At 39.2% G+C, this 18,115-nt stretch overlaps 2 protein-coding genes across 2 annotated transcripts; both read right to left on the bottom strand.

The window, feature by feature from the left end:
• Nucleotides 1-1,707: 1,707 nt before the first annotated feature.
• Nucleotides 1,708-13,419, bottom strand: LOC110030817 (organic cation/carnitine transporter 3-like). The gene is made up of 3 exons (XM_020733745.1): nt 13,359-13,419; nt 10,172-10,407; nt 1,708-2,328 (listed from the first exon to the last, which is right to left on the bottom strand). The coding sequence occupies exons 1-3, from the start codon at nt 13,417-13,419 to the stop codon at nt 1,708-1,710; spliced, it is 918 nt and encodes a 305-aa protein (XP_020589404.1).
• A 101-nt stretch (nt 13,420-13,520) lies between these two features.
• LOC110030815 (organic cation/carnitine transporter 2-like) lies at nt 13,521-14,966 on the bottom strand. The gene has a single exon (XM_020733742.1). The coding sequence runs from the start codon at nt 14,964-14,966 to the stop codon at nt 13,521-13,523; it is 1,446 nt and encodes a 481-aa protein (XP_020589401.1).
• Nucleotides 14,967-18,115: the final 3,149 nt, after the last annotated feature.

The raw sequence follows: 18,115 nt of genomic DNA, 5'->3' as shown, positions 1-18,115 counted from the left end.
ATATATATAATTGATTGGTAGTATTTCGAGCCAAAACGAGCTGAACACGAACAAACAAATATTGGTTTATGTTGTTCGTGCTCAGCTCGTTAACTTAACAAACGAGTAGAACACGAGCTTCTTAACAAGCCGAACACGAGTTATTCGTGAACGACAAGCCATTTTGACAGCCCTATGCAGATTAACAAAATACAATCAAGGATTTAAAAAAAATTAAAATACAATTAGACGTAATTAACTCGTTAATTAGGATCCGTGGAAAACATAAAGTCTAATTGATAGATATAAAAATTTCAGCAAAAGAAAAATCAATTTAAAAATTCTATTTCCAACTTCTAATTCTCATCCTTGTTAGAGAGCGCCTAAATTTTATTTTTTTTACATTTATATCATTCAAATCTCTCATATCACATCAAATATATTCATGCAATAAGTAAAATTAAAGTTTAGGTGTTGGATATATAAATACATATGAATTGCTTGGCATGCATGTAAGTTTTCCTAAATAAATTTTCAAACATTTGAAGTCATATTTGTCTTGTAGATAAAATTTTTTTTCCATATAGAGTGCAGACGCATCTCTATTTGTGGACTCCAGTAATATGCCGTCACATGTGCTGCACAGGGCCAACCTCATAAACACCACACGATGAACTACTCCAATAACTGTCACAGAGCAGCTCCAATAAGTCTTCAATAATGACGCAACAACCGTTCAATAACGCCTCACGAAGCAACGATCCCATCAATCTCGGTCCCGCTTCAATAACCCAAACATGATAATTCCAATAACTGCTTCAATAATGCCGCAACGACCCCCCCAATAAAACCGTGCGGTGAACAGCTCCAAGAACCTCTGTCATTCCACTTCAATAACCACTGCAAAACAACTCTAATAAGTCCTCAATAACGCTGCGATAACCCTTCGAAGTATAATGTCTCTTGTTGAAGGGTTATTGTGGCGTTATTGGGGACTTGTTAGAGTTTTTCTGAGGGGGTTATTGAAGTGGAGCCACTGAGGATATTGAAGCGGTTCACCACGTTGTGTTATTGGATGATTATTGCGACATTATTGAAACAATTATTGGAATTGTTCTGACTCAAAATAATCATATAAAAATTTATACCTTTCCAACAAATGGTCAAAATAATCTAACATTTCTAGAGAAAATCTATTACTTAAGATTTTCAAAAACATCAACGCCTAAAATATATCTTAGGAGACAAAAAAGTAAAATTAAACATCAAACTATTATAAAGAATTAAACTTTGGTCATTTAACTTAGTTTGATGCTAAAATTTTTATTTATAAACAGAATCTTAAACACAATAAACACAAATTATATATATATTAAAGAATGACGGGAGACTATTAGACGAGCCCCGATTATCTCTAGGTGTGCTAAATAATAGAGTACCACACCTTACACACTGGGGGTTCAGACCCATGACCCGAGGGGACTTACGACCTTCAGAGAGGTTGCTCTACCAACAAATCATGATATACACACAAATTAAATAGATAGATAGATATATAGATACATATGTATATTTATACTTGTTCGCCGCATATGTGCTAATTTGACTCATATATATTTGAACCCGGGACAGAGAGGGCTTGCGCCGAAGCTGTAAGTGCTCAAACACAATTCATCAGGCACCTAATATTTTCTCATGACAACACACTTCATCATGCACCTAATATTGTCAAGATGAGGAGGGATTGATGACACCCTTGGCCTTCATCACCATCTTACTCTCCTCCTCCTCCATCGTGTCGCTGATCCCACGACCCCTTATTTCCGGCAAGAAGGCAAAAAAAAGCGCACAAAAAATGATAACTATTCCAAAGACGTCAAACGAAAGAAACCTTCTCCTCCTCCCCACTGCCACTATCGCTGGCGCCGCAACCCCGCCGAGCACCACCGCCTGCCTCACCACAGCAAGCGCAGAGGTTCGCACGCATGTTGGAAACAATTCCACCGTATAAATCATCAAAATCATAAATGACGTGAAAACCCCAAAGAATGCGAACAACTCCAGCACCACCGCTAACCAACCTCCCATGGCTGTGCACGCAAGGCTGCACCCGCCACTCACAACCATTAATCCCACCATAAATCTCCGTCTGCTCATCACATCAACGAAAAAAAAGATAACTAATGCCGACAGAAGCTCAATCGCTGCATTTAACGCCACGGTTATATGAAGGTTAGCGTTGAGATTCTCGAGATTTAGCGGCATTCCGTAGTACATCATCCCGATGCCGAAACTAGCCATCATGATAGCCAAGAGGCGGCGCAGAGCCCACCGCTTCTCCCACAACATCTGCACAGCTGAGTACAAATTTCATGACTCTGTTTTCACAGAGCACATCACTGCCGAGTTCGAGAAGCTTTCTGATTTTTTTGAAGAGGATAACTTTTTCAGTGTTTCAATGGCTTCTTCTCTCTTGCCTTTGACAAGAAGCCAACGAGGGGACTCTTTCACGAAGAAAAAGAGGAAAATGCAGTATAAGAGGGAAGGGATTGAGGTGTAGAGATTGAAAATGGTTTGTACATATAATAACAGACCCAGAATATATCATTTCAATTGAGCTAAGTCATGTGGTCTTTTTTTCCTTTCCAATTTTTTCACATAAAATTTTTAAGGGCTCTTCCTACCACTTTTAATTATCTGTGTGTATTGTATTCTCGTGCAATGATAATAAGATAATTCATTACCCTGTAGTCATTAATTATCCCACGTCCATGGAAGATGAACTTTTTTTCATCCAAAAATAAGATACTATGATAATTCAAAAATAAATAAGTACAAAAAAGATAAAAATATCTATTGATGTAAAACATAAAATTCAGAGCATTTCTTTTTCAATCTGAAAGTATCGACTTTGTTAAATTCATCAAAATATCATTTTTATCTCTCTCACGTCATTTACAATGTTTCCCTCTAAGGGTCTGTTTGCGACAACTTATTAGTGCGGGCGACATTTTGAAAACGCCGCCGTACCGTTTATTTTGCGCGTTCGTATAACTTATTCTAAAACCACAATTTGAAATCCTTAATAAACGAGGACGCAGGATCGACCCCACGTCCGGCGTTTTCATTTCACGTTTGGGTGAAATTTCCTCTCATACCCTCTACTCTCCGCCTCTCGTTCGCTCCGACTGTGGAGGTCGCTGTCGTGCTCCAAATGCGGAGGTCGCATTCATTTATGTTATGAGTGTATTGTATTCATTCTCCTTGTATTTTATTTTTTTGTATCAAGTTCCAAGCAAATGGCATGTATACTAAACTTATGCTATATTGCTATGGCTGGCCCGTTTGTATTTTATTAATACATGCATTTCTGTTGCTCTACACTTCTAAAATACCTGCATCTTAAAAGAATCCAACCAAACAAACCTTACATGAAATGAAAGATTTGTGCTAGCCGAAGAAGAGAGAAGATATGAGAATGAATCAAAGTAGTGAAATTTGGCTTATATTAATTCGCTCAAAGTGGTTCAAGTTGCAAGATGACAGTCCAAAGTTATTACTGAAGTTTTTAGTTTGCTCTAAATGCTTTTGCTCGTGAAGTTAAGGCAGTAAAAATATTCACTGTTCAAGTTTTGAGTGTTTAATGGCATGCCTAATTATTTCGTTAAAATGTGGCTCATTATTTATTCAATATGTTTAAATCCTGCTAATGCCTCTATTGAGTTGATTATTTGATTTGGCGCTATGCAACGGCAAGGATTATATGTTTTTTATTTTGATTAAAATGTGCAAATCAGCTGTTTTCTGAACGCACAAACCAAATAATCAGTTAGCTTATCCAGATCAGTGGCAGACTGGTCATTTTCTAGAAACAGCTGCAAATCAGCTGTTTTCCAAACGCACAAACCAAACAACTAACCAGCTTATCCGGATCAGCTGTAGATCCTCAGCTTATTGAGATAAACAACTTATCAACATAAGCTGGATAAGCTGCAGCTGTCCCAAACAAACCCTAAATCTTCGTACTCTTGTATTATAATAAAATCATTGCATTATTATCACTATTAAAAATATATTTTTGAATATATATAACTAGAAAATCATTAAACTAAAAACCCTCATATGATTACGCAAATATTTCTTGTAATTTTGATAAAAGTGAAGGTTTGTTCAATCGTTATTATACTATATATCCAAAATATGTTGGCACTAATTTTGACAAGATCTGACAATCCATGGGAGAATAATACAATGAATAAGGGCACACAAACATAAGAAGATGAGACTTAGTTATCTGATTGAGTAAGGTCACTGAGTTAAAGCTGATCTAGTCACGAAAGATGACTGAATATTCAAATTTGAGTCGTTCAGGTAGAAACAAAATAAAGCGACATACAAGCCGACCGACTTGAGAGAAGACCTAGCTCCTCAACATTTTAAATCTTACCATGGATGTCCAAAAGCTCCCCCATACGTTATCATGGACCGACATTCAGACTAGCTAAGCTGACTCAAACAGTCCTTCCGACCCTAGGCCAATCAAGCTCAATCAACCTACAATGCTGACCGATAGTGCCAACAAAGCCTAGCTGAACAAACCGATCTTAGCGAGCTGAAGCCAAACAAGCTCAATCGACATAGCCAAGGAGCAACCTAACTCACACCTGTAAAATAGTAAAAATATCAATGTCTAAACCCTAATAAAGTAGGAGAAAAAGTTTAACATCAACATATAAAATTCTCTCCCTTATAATATGGAGATCATTTTATAAATAAGGGGTTGTCAAATTAGCCAAAAAAGAATGAAAATGTTAGATAAGATTAATGTTCACTCTTCTCTCTCTCTCTCTCTCTCTCTCTCTCTCTCTTATACACTCTCTTTCTTAGAGGTAAGATTCACAAACAAATCAAAATTCAACATATAAGAACTGTTAATATCAAAGCAAGCTTTACAAGTATTATTCTAATGATAATGCTTCATGTATGGAGTTCGTCTGTTCAAAGTTTTATTCAAATATATCTTCGCATATATAATCAATATAAGGGAGATTAACATGTGAATAATTTGGAAATTACATATTATATTTCAGGATTTACTCTAGGGTTATATATATATATATATGCTTATTTGTAACTCTATATATTGTATTCCATACTCTTTTTCAGAATTAAAGGAAAACCATCACTCTGCTCCAAAAGACATAGGCATCTTTGCCGAACCTCGTTAAATCTATGTATGTTCTTCTGGATTTTTGTTGATTTGTGTTTCTTTGCCCTAAGTGTTTCAACAGAAATGATGTATTTCAATTTTTAAAAATTAAAATAGTGACATTTTTTATGGGAAAAAAACATTAAACTTAATTTGAGGTTGAAATTTTTATTTATAATCAGAAAATTTTGAACACAATATTTCAAATTATATAAATATGTAATTTGTGAATGGTGATATTTTTTAAGGGACAAAGCATTAAACGTAATTTGATGTTGAAATTTTTATTTATAAAGAAAAAATTTTAGACACAATAGTCCAAATTATATGAATATGTAATTTGTGTGCATGTTTTTATTCTTTTTTTTTTTGTTTTGAAAAAATTGAGTCATGATGTGTGCTAGAAAATTCGTGGTCGTAAAGTAGCAAATTAACCTCTTAGTTTGGTACGAAGATTCATCACACACTCAGATAAAAGAAAATAACTAGTAGTGTTACAAAAAAAATTGTATGGAAAACCCGTAAAGGGAAAAAACCACAGGGCCAACCCCGCTGACGAAATCCGATATAAACTGGATATCACAATTACAATCACTTGTCCCACAGGAGGGAAATGATTGAACACTTTTTGGAGTTACAATGTCGGTGCACGAGTAAACTTTTTGTACGAAGTGGGCGGTGACCGAATGCGATTGGTGGAGGCCGACAGGTGGTGGACGATGGCGGTCAATGGTGATCAACGACAGTCGGCGGTGATTGATGACGGTTGACAGTGATCGATGGTGGCTGAAGTAATGTTGGACTTCAGGCTCCTCGAAACTTCAATCACTTCTTCAGGTTCCAAGCTCTCCACACCCTAATGAGAGGGGTGGGGCAATTAATACAGGGATATAAAACACTTTGGCTGGATAATCCAGAGAGGTTCCTTGAGTGTCTTAACGATGTCAGAATTAAGTAATTTTGGGCTCGTTAGATTCATTTTGTTGAGACGCTCAATTTGAATATAGACTTGCTAGATTTGACACTGAAAATGTCCATAAAACTTCCAAGGGTGGTTTAATGACTGAATTGAGCTTGATTTGACTTAGGTTAGACTGATTTTGGTGACATTGAGTTCTTCTTATTGAGTAGGTCAGTTTGACGTTAAATTTGTTGAAATTGGAGTTTTGGATGAGTTTTAATCGATGTTTGAATATTTATTGCTCAAAAGATGTATCTAGATCTATGACATGGCTCAAGATTCGTGCAAGAAGATGAAGATTTGCTAAAGATATATCAGTTGTCTCTATATTTTCGGGTGTGATTACTTTGTCGCCCAAAAATATGAAAATCTAAAGCATTTTCCTTTTTGTCATGTATATATATATAGAATTATATATTCTGTTACTGTGAGAATTTATATAACGATAATATAAACCCCTATAGTTGAAACAAATGAGCTCAACTCAAATGGCAGTGGCTTTTCTCTTCACTCAATGAGTGGCGGGTTTGATCAGCTCAAAAAATTAAGATTTTTTATCGCGGGGCCAAAGCTGAAGAGACGGGTCGTCCCGAAGCTGAAGAGACGGGCGCGAGAGCATTTGAAACGGGTTTTAGGAATCTGAACCGTAGAATTTGGATTAGTTTTAGCCGAAAAAGAGAAATTTGAGCTGATTTTGGGGGAAAATATTTGCGGACATAAGATGTACGCAGCTCTGCGTACATTAGGGGTTATTCAGGGGTACAATGGGGTTATATCTGGGTTATACCCCCTTGTAACCTCCGGTATAACCCGGATATAACTCCCCTGTACCCCCAGAATAACCTCTGTTATACGCAGCGCTGCGTATATCTTATGTACGCAAATATTTTCCGATTTTGGGAGCTTAATATCGATTTTTCCGTTTTTGGGAGCCTAAGGGATGAAATTTGAGCTGTTTTTTTTTTTTTCTAATGAGCTGCTCTTTTTCTTTTATTTATTTTTTATAGTTGTAGTTATTTTTTTAATAAATTGTTGTTTATACATATACATATACATATACATAAATATAAAGTTGGTTTGATAACTAATTTAAATGCATTTAATTTGTGATAATTGAACAAAAGAATACGAAGAATTTTATCTCTTTGAATACTTGAAACAATTTTTATTTCTTATTTTTAATTTGAAATGAGGAAGGTAGAAGACCATGAGATGAAATGCCAAAAGTCGAAATGTAGAAGGACGAGAATTAATGTAAATTTTAGGATTTTTTTACTATTTTAATGAATTGCATTATTTTTTAGTCATAATTATTGGTATTTTTTTAGCGGCAAAGAAGATAATGATGTGGTTGGAGCCCTCGACTATACCTAGTAGGTGATTCGAGATTTCCTAAAAGAAGAAATTCGTTCACGTCCTGCGTAACAGACGAGCAACAAGATCTTCTTTTACATCACGGTGAAGAGAAAATTCATCCCCGTTCTGCGAGCAGATGGGCAATTGGATTTTTTTACGCGTTGAGGTGAAGAGGAAAGCCGTCACCGTCCTGCGAAGTAGACGAGCAACGACATCTTCTTTCACATTGCGGTGAAGAGAAAGTTTGTCTCTATCTCGCGTAATAGGCGAGCAACGAGATCTTCTTTCACGTAATGGTGAAGAGGAAAGTCATCCCCGTCCTGCACAGCAAGCGAACAACGAGATCTTCTTCTACGTCAGGGTGATGCAGAAAGTTATCCCTGTCCCTATCCAGCAGGAGACTCGAGATCTTATTACTTGTTATTGCTGCGCATTTCGGTGGAGATGAAAAAATGCTAGAGTTTTCCCGCCCCACTTTGAGGGGGAGAATTTCATGTTTCTGTAGTGGCGATATTTCTTGTAGGCTTTGTACCAGTTCTTGTTGGTCTTCACACCTTTTTTAATCATCTGATGTGACATTTATAGATGATAATGCATTTCTTTGTAAGTCTTTAACTTGCCTTCTCATGTAGCTGTGGCTTCTTAATCGTACGAAATTATGCAATTAAAGTTAGCACGCAAAGTTTATAAAATAAAGAATCACATACCTTTTAAGGCATGCGCCTTTCGAAGTTGTGCCCTATCGGGCTTATGCATTGTAGAAGCTTGAAAAGAATTGATAGCTTTTAAGGCTCATAGCCTTCTGAGGTCTTTTATGTATATGTATCTTATGAGGCTTATAACTTTCTGAGCTCTTTAATGCACATATGCATTCTAAGACTTGTAGCATTCTGAGGTCTTTGCTGTTTTTGTGCCTTCTGAGGCTTGTACCCTTCTGAGCTTTGATGCATCTGTGCCTTCTGAAGCTTGTAGCTTTCTGAGGTCTTTGATGTACATGTGTCTTATGAGGCCAGTAGACTTCGGAGGTCTTTGAGAGGAAACACTTTCATCCACTTGCTCGCGTGCAATCTTTTTAGTGAGGTTTTTGTCCACTATTAGCTTCACATCAAGACTTATGTTTTAGGCTCGTCTTCCAGGGGCGCCATATCTTCTAATTGAGCCTTGCCTCTTTGGCTCAACTTTCAGGGGCTTACTAGCTTCTCATCGAGTCTTGTCTCTTATGCTTGACTTCCAGGAGCACCATATTCTCCCATCGAGTCTTGCCCCTTGGGGCTTGACATCTAGGGGCACAGTAGCTTCTCACCTAGTCTTGCCTCTTGGACTTGACTTTCAGGAGTGTCGTCTTCTCATCGAGTCTTGTCTTTTGAGTTCGACTTCTAAAGGCATGATAACTTCTCATGCAGGTATTGCCTCTTAGGCTTGACTTTCAGGTGTGTCGTATCTTCTTCTCGAGTCTTGCCTCTTGGGCTCGACATTCAAGAGTACCATATCTTCATATTTAGTCTTGTCTCTTAAGCTTGACTTCAAAGGGCATGGTAGCTTCTCATTGATTCGTGCCTCTTGGGCTTGACATTCAGGAATATTGTATCTTTCCGTCGAGTCTCGCCTCTTGGGCTCGACTTCCAGGGGCATGGATGAGGACCTTGTCTATCGCTTGCCCTCATGGACATTCTACACAAAAAATCCTTTATGAGAGAAAAAAAGAAAGTTTAATTGAAATGATAGTTAAAGCAACATGAAAATAAAATTAGGAATTTATAAGCAAGAATTTTATACAAATAAGATCATTTGGAGTTGTACTTCTCATTCATCAACTTCAACAATTCTCTTCTAGTTCCCCTCACCTTGTTCATGTAAGTAACAACCCATGTGACATTGGCATATCAGACGTTCAATTTTTTCTTTAATTGAAAAAATCTTTCTGCGATTGTTCTTTTGCACGGTGAAAATGAAAATATTGAGACCAGTCTCCACCATCTAGATTTCTCAATTGCCTTGGCCACTTGACCGTCTCTTTATACTTGATGGTCATTAGGATGTTGACACGTGACATGTATTCTTTTTCTGGTCGTGGCTCACGATTCCCCCACGGTCCAAACTTTTTTACTATGAGAATTGATTGGTATCCAAGGTGTTATTCTTGCGCTTGCTCCTCAATCACTTAAATTATCCCTTGTGTGTAATGATGGAATTGCCCGTAAAGATTTGTGGTTCGACGTGATAGATGAGATCAACATAAGAGCACATTGTCTCCCACATGAGTGATGAATAGAAAGGTCCTAGGTAGAGCCCTCCAAAAAAGAATCCTCTAAGATGATATTTCTTTGATCAACATAAGAGCACACTCTGGATCCGCCCTAAGAGTCGGGCGGGCTTCAATGGAGAACCTGTAGAAGTATTCTTTGAGGGGTTCCCCCTCATTCTGGCGAAATCCTGATAAGTGAGATGAATCTTTGAAGATATTTTTATTTGCTATGAACTGCTCTACGAATAATTAGAAAAGTTTGTTGAAGGTGTTGATGGTGCCCCCCCGGTGGAGAGTAGAACATTATGCGAGCTTGACTCTTGAGAGTCGTTGGGAACAATTGATAGAGAAACACAACATAAGCATGGTGAATATGCATGATGTTTTGATAACAATCGACGTGCTCATATAGATTAGTTACCCCTTCATTGGCATCAACGTTTGAGAGTTTGAAACTTGCTGAGATAGGGTGTCTGAGAACTACATCAGCCAAAAGAGAGGATTCTTGGAAGTAATGGTGAGCAGGGAAGCGATCCTTTTTATCCAGAGGGAACCCTTCCCAAAACAGATGTCGTAGCTCATCTAGGATGATATCAGCAGAAACGACAGCAAGGTGGATGGGTGCCAAGTGAACTGCATGAGATGGATGAGTGGAACCTGTAATGTCAAGAAGATTGGCGTCTCGTCTTAGCAGGGCGATGGTTTCATCATTGAGAGAGAAACCAGTGACTGGGGTATTTTTTATTGAATGCTGAACTGGTGGTAAGTAAGTTCCATTGGGTTGTCGTTGTTGCTTCCCGCATAGGAGATGAGGAGCCTCATTTGAACTCCTTCATTCTACGTACTTGATCTTCCAGAGAATGATCTAAGACACCATCGTCAGCGGGGTAATGCCTTATGAAGTAGGAGGATGCGAATGCTTGATGACCTTGTCTTCGTGACTATCTTCTGAAATGATGGGTGTTGGAGTCAGATGCTCTGATGTTGCAACTGTAGCGCCTGGTGGCCATACAACAATTCTTACAAGTATTTAGTGATGGGAATGCTCTATTTCCCATATATAGTCTCAAACTAAAGTGTGCTAGAAAATTCACTACAGTAGGGTAGCAGAATATTGTCTTAGCGTGGTACGAAGATTCAAAACATACTCAGAAGAGAGAAAACAACCAGTAGTGACACAAGAATTTTTACATGGAAACCCCACAAAAAGGAAAAAACCACGGGGCCTAGCCCAACAGAAGAAATCCTATATAAACTAGATATTACAAGTACAGTCCATCGTCGCACAAGCATGAAAGGATTGAAAACCCTTCGGAGTCACAACATCAGTGCACGAGTAAACTTGTTGTAAGAAGTGAGTGGCTGCTAAAGACGATCGGTGGAGGCCAACAGGTAGTGGTCAATGACAGTTGGTTATGATCGACAACATTCGAAGGTGGTCGACATTGGTTGAGGGCAGTCAGCGAGTCGGCAGTGATCGATGGTGGCTGTAGTGATGCTAGACTTCAGCTCCTCAAAACTTCATGCTCTTTTTCAGACTTCATGCTCTCATCCCCCTCATGAGAGGGATAAGGCTCTACTTATAGTGTTCTCAGTGCAATTAATGCATAAAATATGAACCAATTTGATCGGATGCTCAGGAGAGCTTTCTTCAATCAAGAGGCATTTCATGGATATTTTAGTGGCTTAACGATGTTGGAATTGATCAATTTTGGGAACTCTTCCCAAAACAAATGTTGTAGCTCATCTAGGATGATATCGACAGAAGCAACAGTAAGGCGGATTGGTGTCAAGTGAGCTGCATGAGATGGATGAGTGGAACCTGTAATGCCAAGAAGATTGGCGTCTCATCTTAGTAGGGGAATGGTCTCATCATTGGGAGAGAAACCAGTGACTGGGGTATTTTTTATTGAATGTTGAACTGGTGGTAAGTAAGTTCCATTGGGTTGCGGTTGTTGCTTCCCGCATAGGAGATGAGGAACCTCATTTTGAACTTCTTCATTCTATGTACTCGATCTTCCAGACAATGATCTAAGACACCATCGTCAGCGGGGTAATGCCTTATGAAGTAAGAGGATGCGAATGCTTGATGACCTTGGCTTCGTGACTGTCTTCTGAAATAATGGGTGTTGGAGTCAGATGCTCTGATGATGCAACTGTAGCGTCTGGTGGCCATACAATAATTCTTACAAGTATTTAGTCATTGGAATGCTCTATTTCCCATAAACAATGTCAAACTACAGTGTGCTAGAAAATTCACTATAGTAGAGTAGCAGAATATTGTCATAACGTGGTACGAAGATTCAAAACATACTCAGAAGAGAGAAAACAACCAGTAGTGACACAAGAATTTTTACATGGAAAACCCGCAAAAAGGAAAAAATCACGGGGCCTAGACCAACTAAAGAAATTATATATAAACTAAATATTACAAGTACAGTCCATCGTAGTACAAGCATAAAAGGATTGAAAACCCTTCGAAGTTACAACATCAGTGCACGAGTAAACTTATTGTAAGAAGTGAGTGGCTGCTAAAAAAGATCGGTGGAGACCAATAGGTAGTGATCAATGACAATTGGTTATGATCGACAACATTCGGTGGTGGTCGACATTAGTTGAGGGCAGTCGGCAGTGATCGATGGTGGCTGTAGTGATGCTAGACTTCAGCTCCTCAAAACTTCATGCTCTTTTTCAGACTTCAAGCTCTCCTCCTCCTCATGAGAGGGGTGGGGCTCTACTTATAGTGTTCTGAGTGCAAATATTGCATAAAATATGAACCACTTTGATTGGATGCTCAGGAGAGCTTTCTTCAATCAGAAGGCATTTCATGAATATTTTAGTGGCTTAACGATGTTGGAATTGATCAATTTTGGGCTCGTTGGATTCGTCTTGTCAAGATGCTCGATTCGACTATAGGCTTGCTAGATTCAACATTCTTTTAACCATCTAAATATGTCCGAAAAAACTTTCAAGGCTGGTTTAATGACTTAATCTGAGCTTGATTTGACTTGAATTGAACTAATTTTGGTGACATTGGATTCTTCTTATCGAGTAGGTCATTTTGACTCTAAGTTTGTTGAAATTGGAGTTCTGGATGAGTTTTTATCGATGTTTAAATATTTCTTGCTAAAAAAGAAACCTCGAGATCTATGTAATGTCTCGATATTCATGCCGAATGATGGAGATTCGGTAGAGATGTATCAAGTCAAAAAGGCAATATACATGATTCAAATTCACAGTCTTACAAAATTTGTTGCTCGCTTCAACTTTGATCTTTTCTTTTCTTGTTTATATGTTTTTATTGCATTTAATTTAATAACAGATTTTCCTTTTTTTAGGTTGCTCATATTTCTCTGTTTGTGTATTCTGCTCATTTTTATTGAGTAAAAAGTTAGGCACGACTATCATTACTCAGAACAAAAAAAAAAGGGGAGAGAGAAAGTTCACTTTCATGAAGTGGACAACCATGTCATGGCTATATATATATATATATATATATATTGTGTGTATGGAGAAAATATTAGATGTTTATAACTTACCCACGGACGACAAATAATATGATAGAAAATGTAGACAAAAGAGGACTCAAATACACCTAATATTATCACCTGTCGACGGATTGAGGACACCCTTGGCCTCCATCGCCATCTTACTCTCCTCCTCCTCCATCGTGTCGCTGATCCCCCAACTGGTCGCTGATCCCACGCCCCCTCGTTTCCGGCAAGAAGGCAAAAAAAAGCGCACAAAAAATGATAACTATGCCAAACACGTCAAACGAAAGAAACCTTCTCGTCCTCCCCACCGCCACTATTGCCGGTGCCACAACCCCGCCGAGTACCACCGCCTGCCTCTACCACCGCCTGCCTTACCACCGCAAGCGCCGAGGTTCGCACGCACGTTGGAAACAATTCCACCATATAAATCATCAAAACCGCAAATGCCGTGAAAACCCCAAAGAATGCCAACAACTCCACCACCACCGCTAACCAACCTCCCATGGCTGTGCACGCAAGGCTGCACCCGCCACTCACAACCATTAATCCCACCATAAATCTGCGTCTGCTCATCACTTCAGCAAGAAAAAAGACAACTAATGCCGACAGAAGCTCAACCGCTGCATTTAATGCCACGGCTATGTAAAGGCTAGCGTTGAAATTCCCAAGATTTAGCGGCATTCCGTGGTACATTATTCCGATGCCAAAACCAGCCATCACAATCGCTAACAGGCGGCGCAAAGCCCACCGCTTCTCCCGCAACATCCGCATTGCAGAGTATAAATTTCCTGACTCTGTTTTGACGGAGCACATTACTGCCGAGTTTGAGAAGCATTCTATTTTTTTTGAACAAGATAACTTTTTCAGTGTTTCAATGGCTTCTTCTCTTCTGCCTTTGACAAAAAGCCAACGGGGGGACTCTTTCATAAAGAAAAAGAGGAAAATGCTGTATAAGAGGGAGGGGATTGAGGTGTAAAGATAGAGTAGTCTCCAGGAGTTTTCTCTGTTTAAAAAGGAAATGATGGGAAGGGTGAGGAAGCCTGTAGTGCATAGAAGGAATGTGATGATGCTGACGTTGTTACGTTGACGACGAGGGACTTGTTCGGAGGAGAGGACGTACGCAGTGGTTCCGACATTAGCGCGGGCGAAGCCGGAGCAGAATCGGAGGACAGAGTAGACAGCGAGGTTGGGTGACAAGGCTGTTAAGGCGGCAGTGAGAGACATGATTAAGCAGGAGAGGAAAAGGGTGTATTTGCGACCGAGGAAGGAGTCAGCTAAGGTGGCTAAGAGGAGGCCGCCGACGAGACAACCAGCATAGAAGGAAGAGGATGGGAGTGCGAGGAGAACAGGGGAGGAGCATTCGAGAGAGAAGTCGGAGATGGTGGAAATGTGGCGGGGGTGGGAGAAGGACCAGGAGGAGGAGGGGAGATTGCAGGGTGTGGAGAGGGTGGTGGTGACATTGCAAGCGGTGGAGGTGCAGTGCCATGATGGTTGGGAATCCGAGAAGACATTGATGAAGGTTTGTTGGCAGTCGAAGATCCATGCAAGAGAGGCGAAAAAGGGGAACAACAGGCTGGTGGTGGAGGACACCATGTACCTTTCGACGATATCGTCGATGGAGTTATTAATTGTGGCTATTTTATTTGAATTCTGGCTTATTTCGACAGAGTGCTCGTTGATAATTTCGCCGGCAGGAGGTGGTGAAGGGGGAGCGTTAGCCATTTTGCTTCAGGCCAAGATATGTGAAGCAGGGACTCCTATGTATAGGAGAACATGATAAATCATATTTATAAGGGGGAAAAGATTAATATTTTTAATAATTATTTTATCAAAAGAATATATTACATCATTTATTTGATGTCATATGCTATTCCTCAATATAACTAAAATTTTAAAAAGGATTTGCATTTTTATCCTTTACTAATAGAATTTTTGGCAAACTTAAAATCAGCATCAATTTGAGAAATTAAAATTTTCTTCTTTCCAAATGTGGTATCGACGCTGCTTCTCATATACGACATAAACTGACGCTTAAAAAGTATTCGGCCTGCTGACTTATCAATTGCTTGAAAATAATGGGGGCATTTATATACATACCACCCATTTCCTTTGTATTCACATATCAGACACCTAAATTTTTTTTTTTTTACATATATACCACCCAAATCTTTTATATAAAAGTTATTTGCCCCTACACTTAACATTCTGCAGCTATGTGACTAGGGTTGTTAATAGGATTTTTTGTTAGCGAAGAGCTTGTGTTCGACTCGCTAAGCAAATGAGCCGTACAAGAACAAATCTTTTTTGCGCTCGAAATATAAACTAGTCGAATATGAACAGTGATACTTTTTAATGAGCCGAGCCTGGGCTCGCTCGTGCTCGACTCGTTTACACCCCTACTGACAACCACTCCTCCCAATCACAAATGCTTCTGATCGTGGGGCCACGAGCTCTTCTACACATGGTCGTCGTAATTCTAGAAACCATCTAACCCGTATTTCCTTGTGTGACAAGGGTATGTATCTGTAATCACAAACTCTTAATGGGTCATTTTCAATTGAGCTAAGCCCTGTGGTCGTTTTTTTTTCCTTTTCAGGTTTTTCGCAGTCATCGAATCAAAGCCGATCTAGTCACGAAAGACGTCCGAGTGATCTGAATCCGAGCCATTTAGTCAGAAGAAAAAGAAAACAAAGAGACATTCAAGCTAATTGGCATGAAGAAGCCAACTCGAGAGAAGACCTAGCTCCTCAACATCTTCAATCTTGTCATGAATGTCCAAAAGCTCCCTCATATATTATCAAGGGTCAACATCCAAATTAACTAAGACAACTGAAATAGTCCTTCCGAACCTAAGCCCATCATGCTCAGCCGACCGACAATGCCAACAAAGCTTAGCTGACCAAACTGGTCTTGCTGCTGAAGCCAAACAAGCCCGGCCGATAGAGTTAGGGAGCAACCTAGTGATAGACACACACTTATAAAACATCATCTACAAACTCTATTAAAGCAGGATAAAAAATTTAAGTTCAGCATATACTTGTTCATTTAATTATAGCTCATAAAACATCACTTTTATGTATGTATGTATGTATGTTGTCCATCCGTCCGTTCGTCCGGTCTTATACCGTGAATATCAGCCAATAATTATATATATATATATATAGTATATATATATATGCGTGAGTGTATCTGTGTGTGTACTTTTAAGATTGGCCAGAGGCTATTAGACGAGCTTCCGGATCAATCTCATATGGCTCAGAATTACTTTTAGCACATAAGCGGGATCGAACACGTGACCTTAGGGGTTTTACAAACTATGTCAACCAAAGAGTCACGATAGACGATACACACACTCATATTTATGTGTGTGTTGAATCCAATAAAGTCCTTATAGTCCTTGCACAACCAATAGAGCCAGATTCAGGAGGTGGAAAACCACGGGTCTGGCCCAGCTGCGGAAATCCACTATTGATTGATGATTACAAAAATCTCGTCCCACAGACGGGAAATGGTAACTATATTTTTCAAGGTACAACGTCGACTGACGACGTCTAGTTGATGGTGATCGATGACGGTCGGTGGAGGTCGACGACGGTCGGCGGTGATAGACGGCGTTCAGCGGTGATAAACGGCGGTCGGCGGTGATCGAATACGATCGACGATGGTTGTCGGCGATCAGCAGTAGTCGACGATGGTCGATGACGGAGGTCAGCGTTCGATAAAAAAGGTCGGCGGCAGTCGATGACGGAGGTCGGCAATGGTCGACGACTATTGGTGGTGATGCTGAGCTGCAGCTTCTCCTCAAGCCCTCAGGCTCTCTCTAGACATCCTTCCCCTTCATGAGAGGGATGGGGCTTTATTTATAGTGTTCTGGGTGCAATTAATGCAGGAATATGAACCATTTTGATCGGACAGTCAGGAGAGCTTCCCTCGATCATACGGCATTTAATGGACATTTGAGTGCCTTAATGATGTCAGAATTTAGTGATTTTGGGCTTGTTGGATTCGTCTTGTCGAGCCGCTTGATTTGAATATAAACTCGTCATATTTAACAGTCGTTTGAATTTCCAAATGTATTCATAAATCTTCTAACTGTGGTTTAATGATTTGATCTGGGTTTGATTTAATTTGGATTGAGCTAGTTTTCATATCATTAGGTCCGTCTCATCAACTAGTCAGTTTAACTATAGTTTGTTGAAATCAGAGCTCATGATGACTTTTTATCATGATTTAAATTTTTCTTGCTTAAAATATCATCTCAAGATTCGTGTCATGCCTCGAGATTCGTGTTGAATGATGAAATTTTGTTGGCGGTGTATCAGTTGCCCCCTACTTTCGGGCGAGACCTTTTTTATCGTTCAAAAATATTAATATATGGAGTATTTATGTATAAGAATAAGTATATCTTACTTAGTTATTATAACAATAATTTTTATCCTTATATATACATAAAGTTGAACTCAGCTTAGTTGGATAGTATCTTTTGCTTTATGTGGAAGATGTGGGGTTCGAATCCCACCTAAAACAGAATGAATAATATTTTATAAAAGAATTTGAAGAGATTAAGAAATTTGAAAAGGTAAAAGAGAATGAATAAAAATTGAAAAGAATTTTTTTTTAGAAAATGAAACGTTTTTATTTATTATTATTTATGAACATTTAATCATTGCACTTCTTTTTAGATTTCTATATTAATGTGCATTTATTGTCCAAGGCTCTTTTTGAGCCTATAAATAGGGGCTGAAGGAGAGGGTGGAGGTGCGACGACGCGACGAGGCGGTATGGCAGGGCAACCTGTTGTGACGCCATGAAATGGCGGTGCGGCGTGGCAGCCCTTTACGGTGGCACGACGGCGCTGCGGTGCGGCGGAG

Source organism: Phalaenopsis equestris, unplaced genomic scaffold (assembly GCF_001263595.1).
Source record: "Phalaenopsis equestris unplaced genomic scaffold, ASM126359v1 Scaffold000761, whole genome shotgun sequence".
Classification (NCBI taxonomy): Eukaryota; Viridiplantae; Streptophyta; class Magnoliopsida; order Asparagales; family Orchidaceae; genus Phalaenopsis; species Phalaenopsis equestris.
This window is presented reverse-complemented; position numbering and strand designations above follow the sequence as displayed.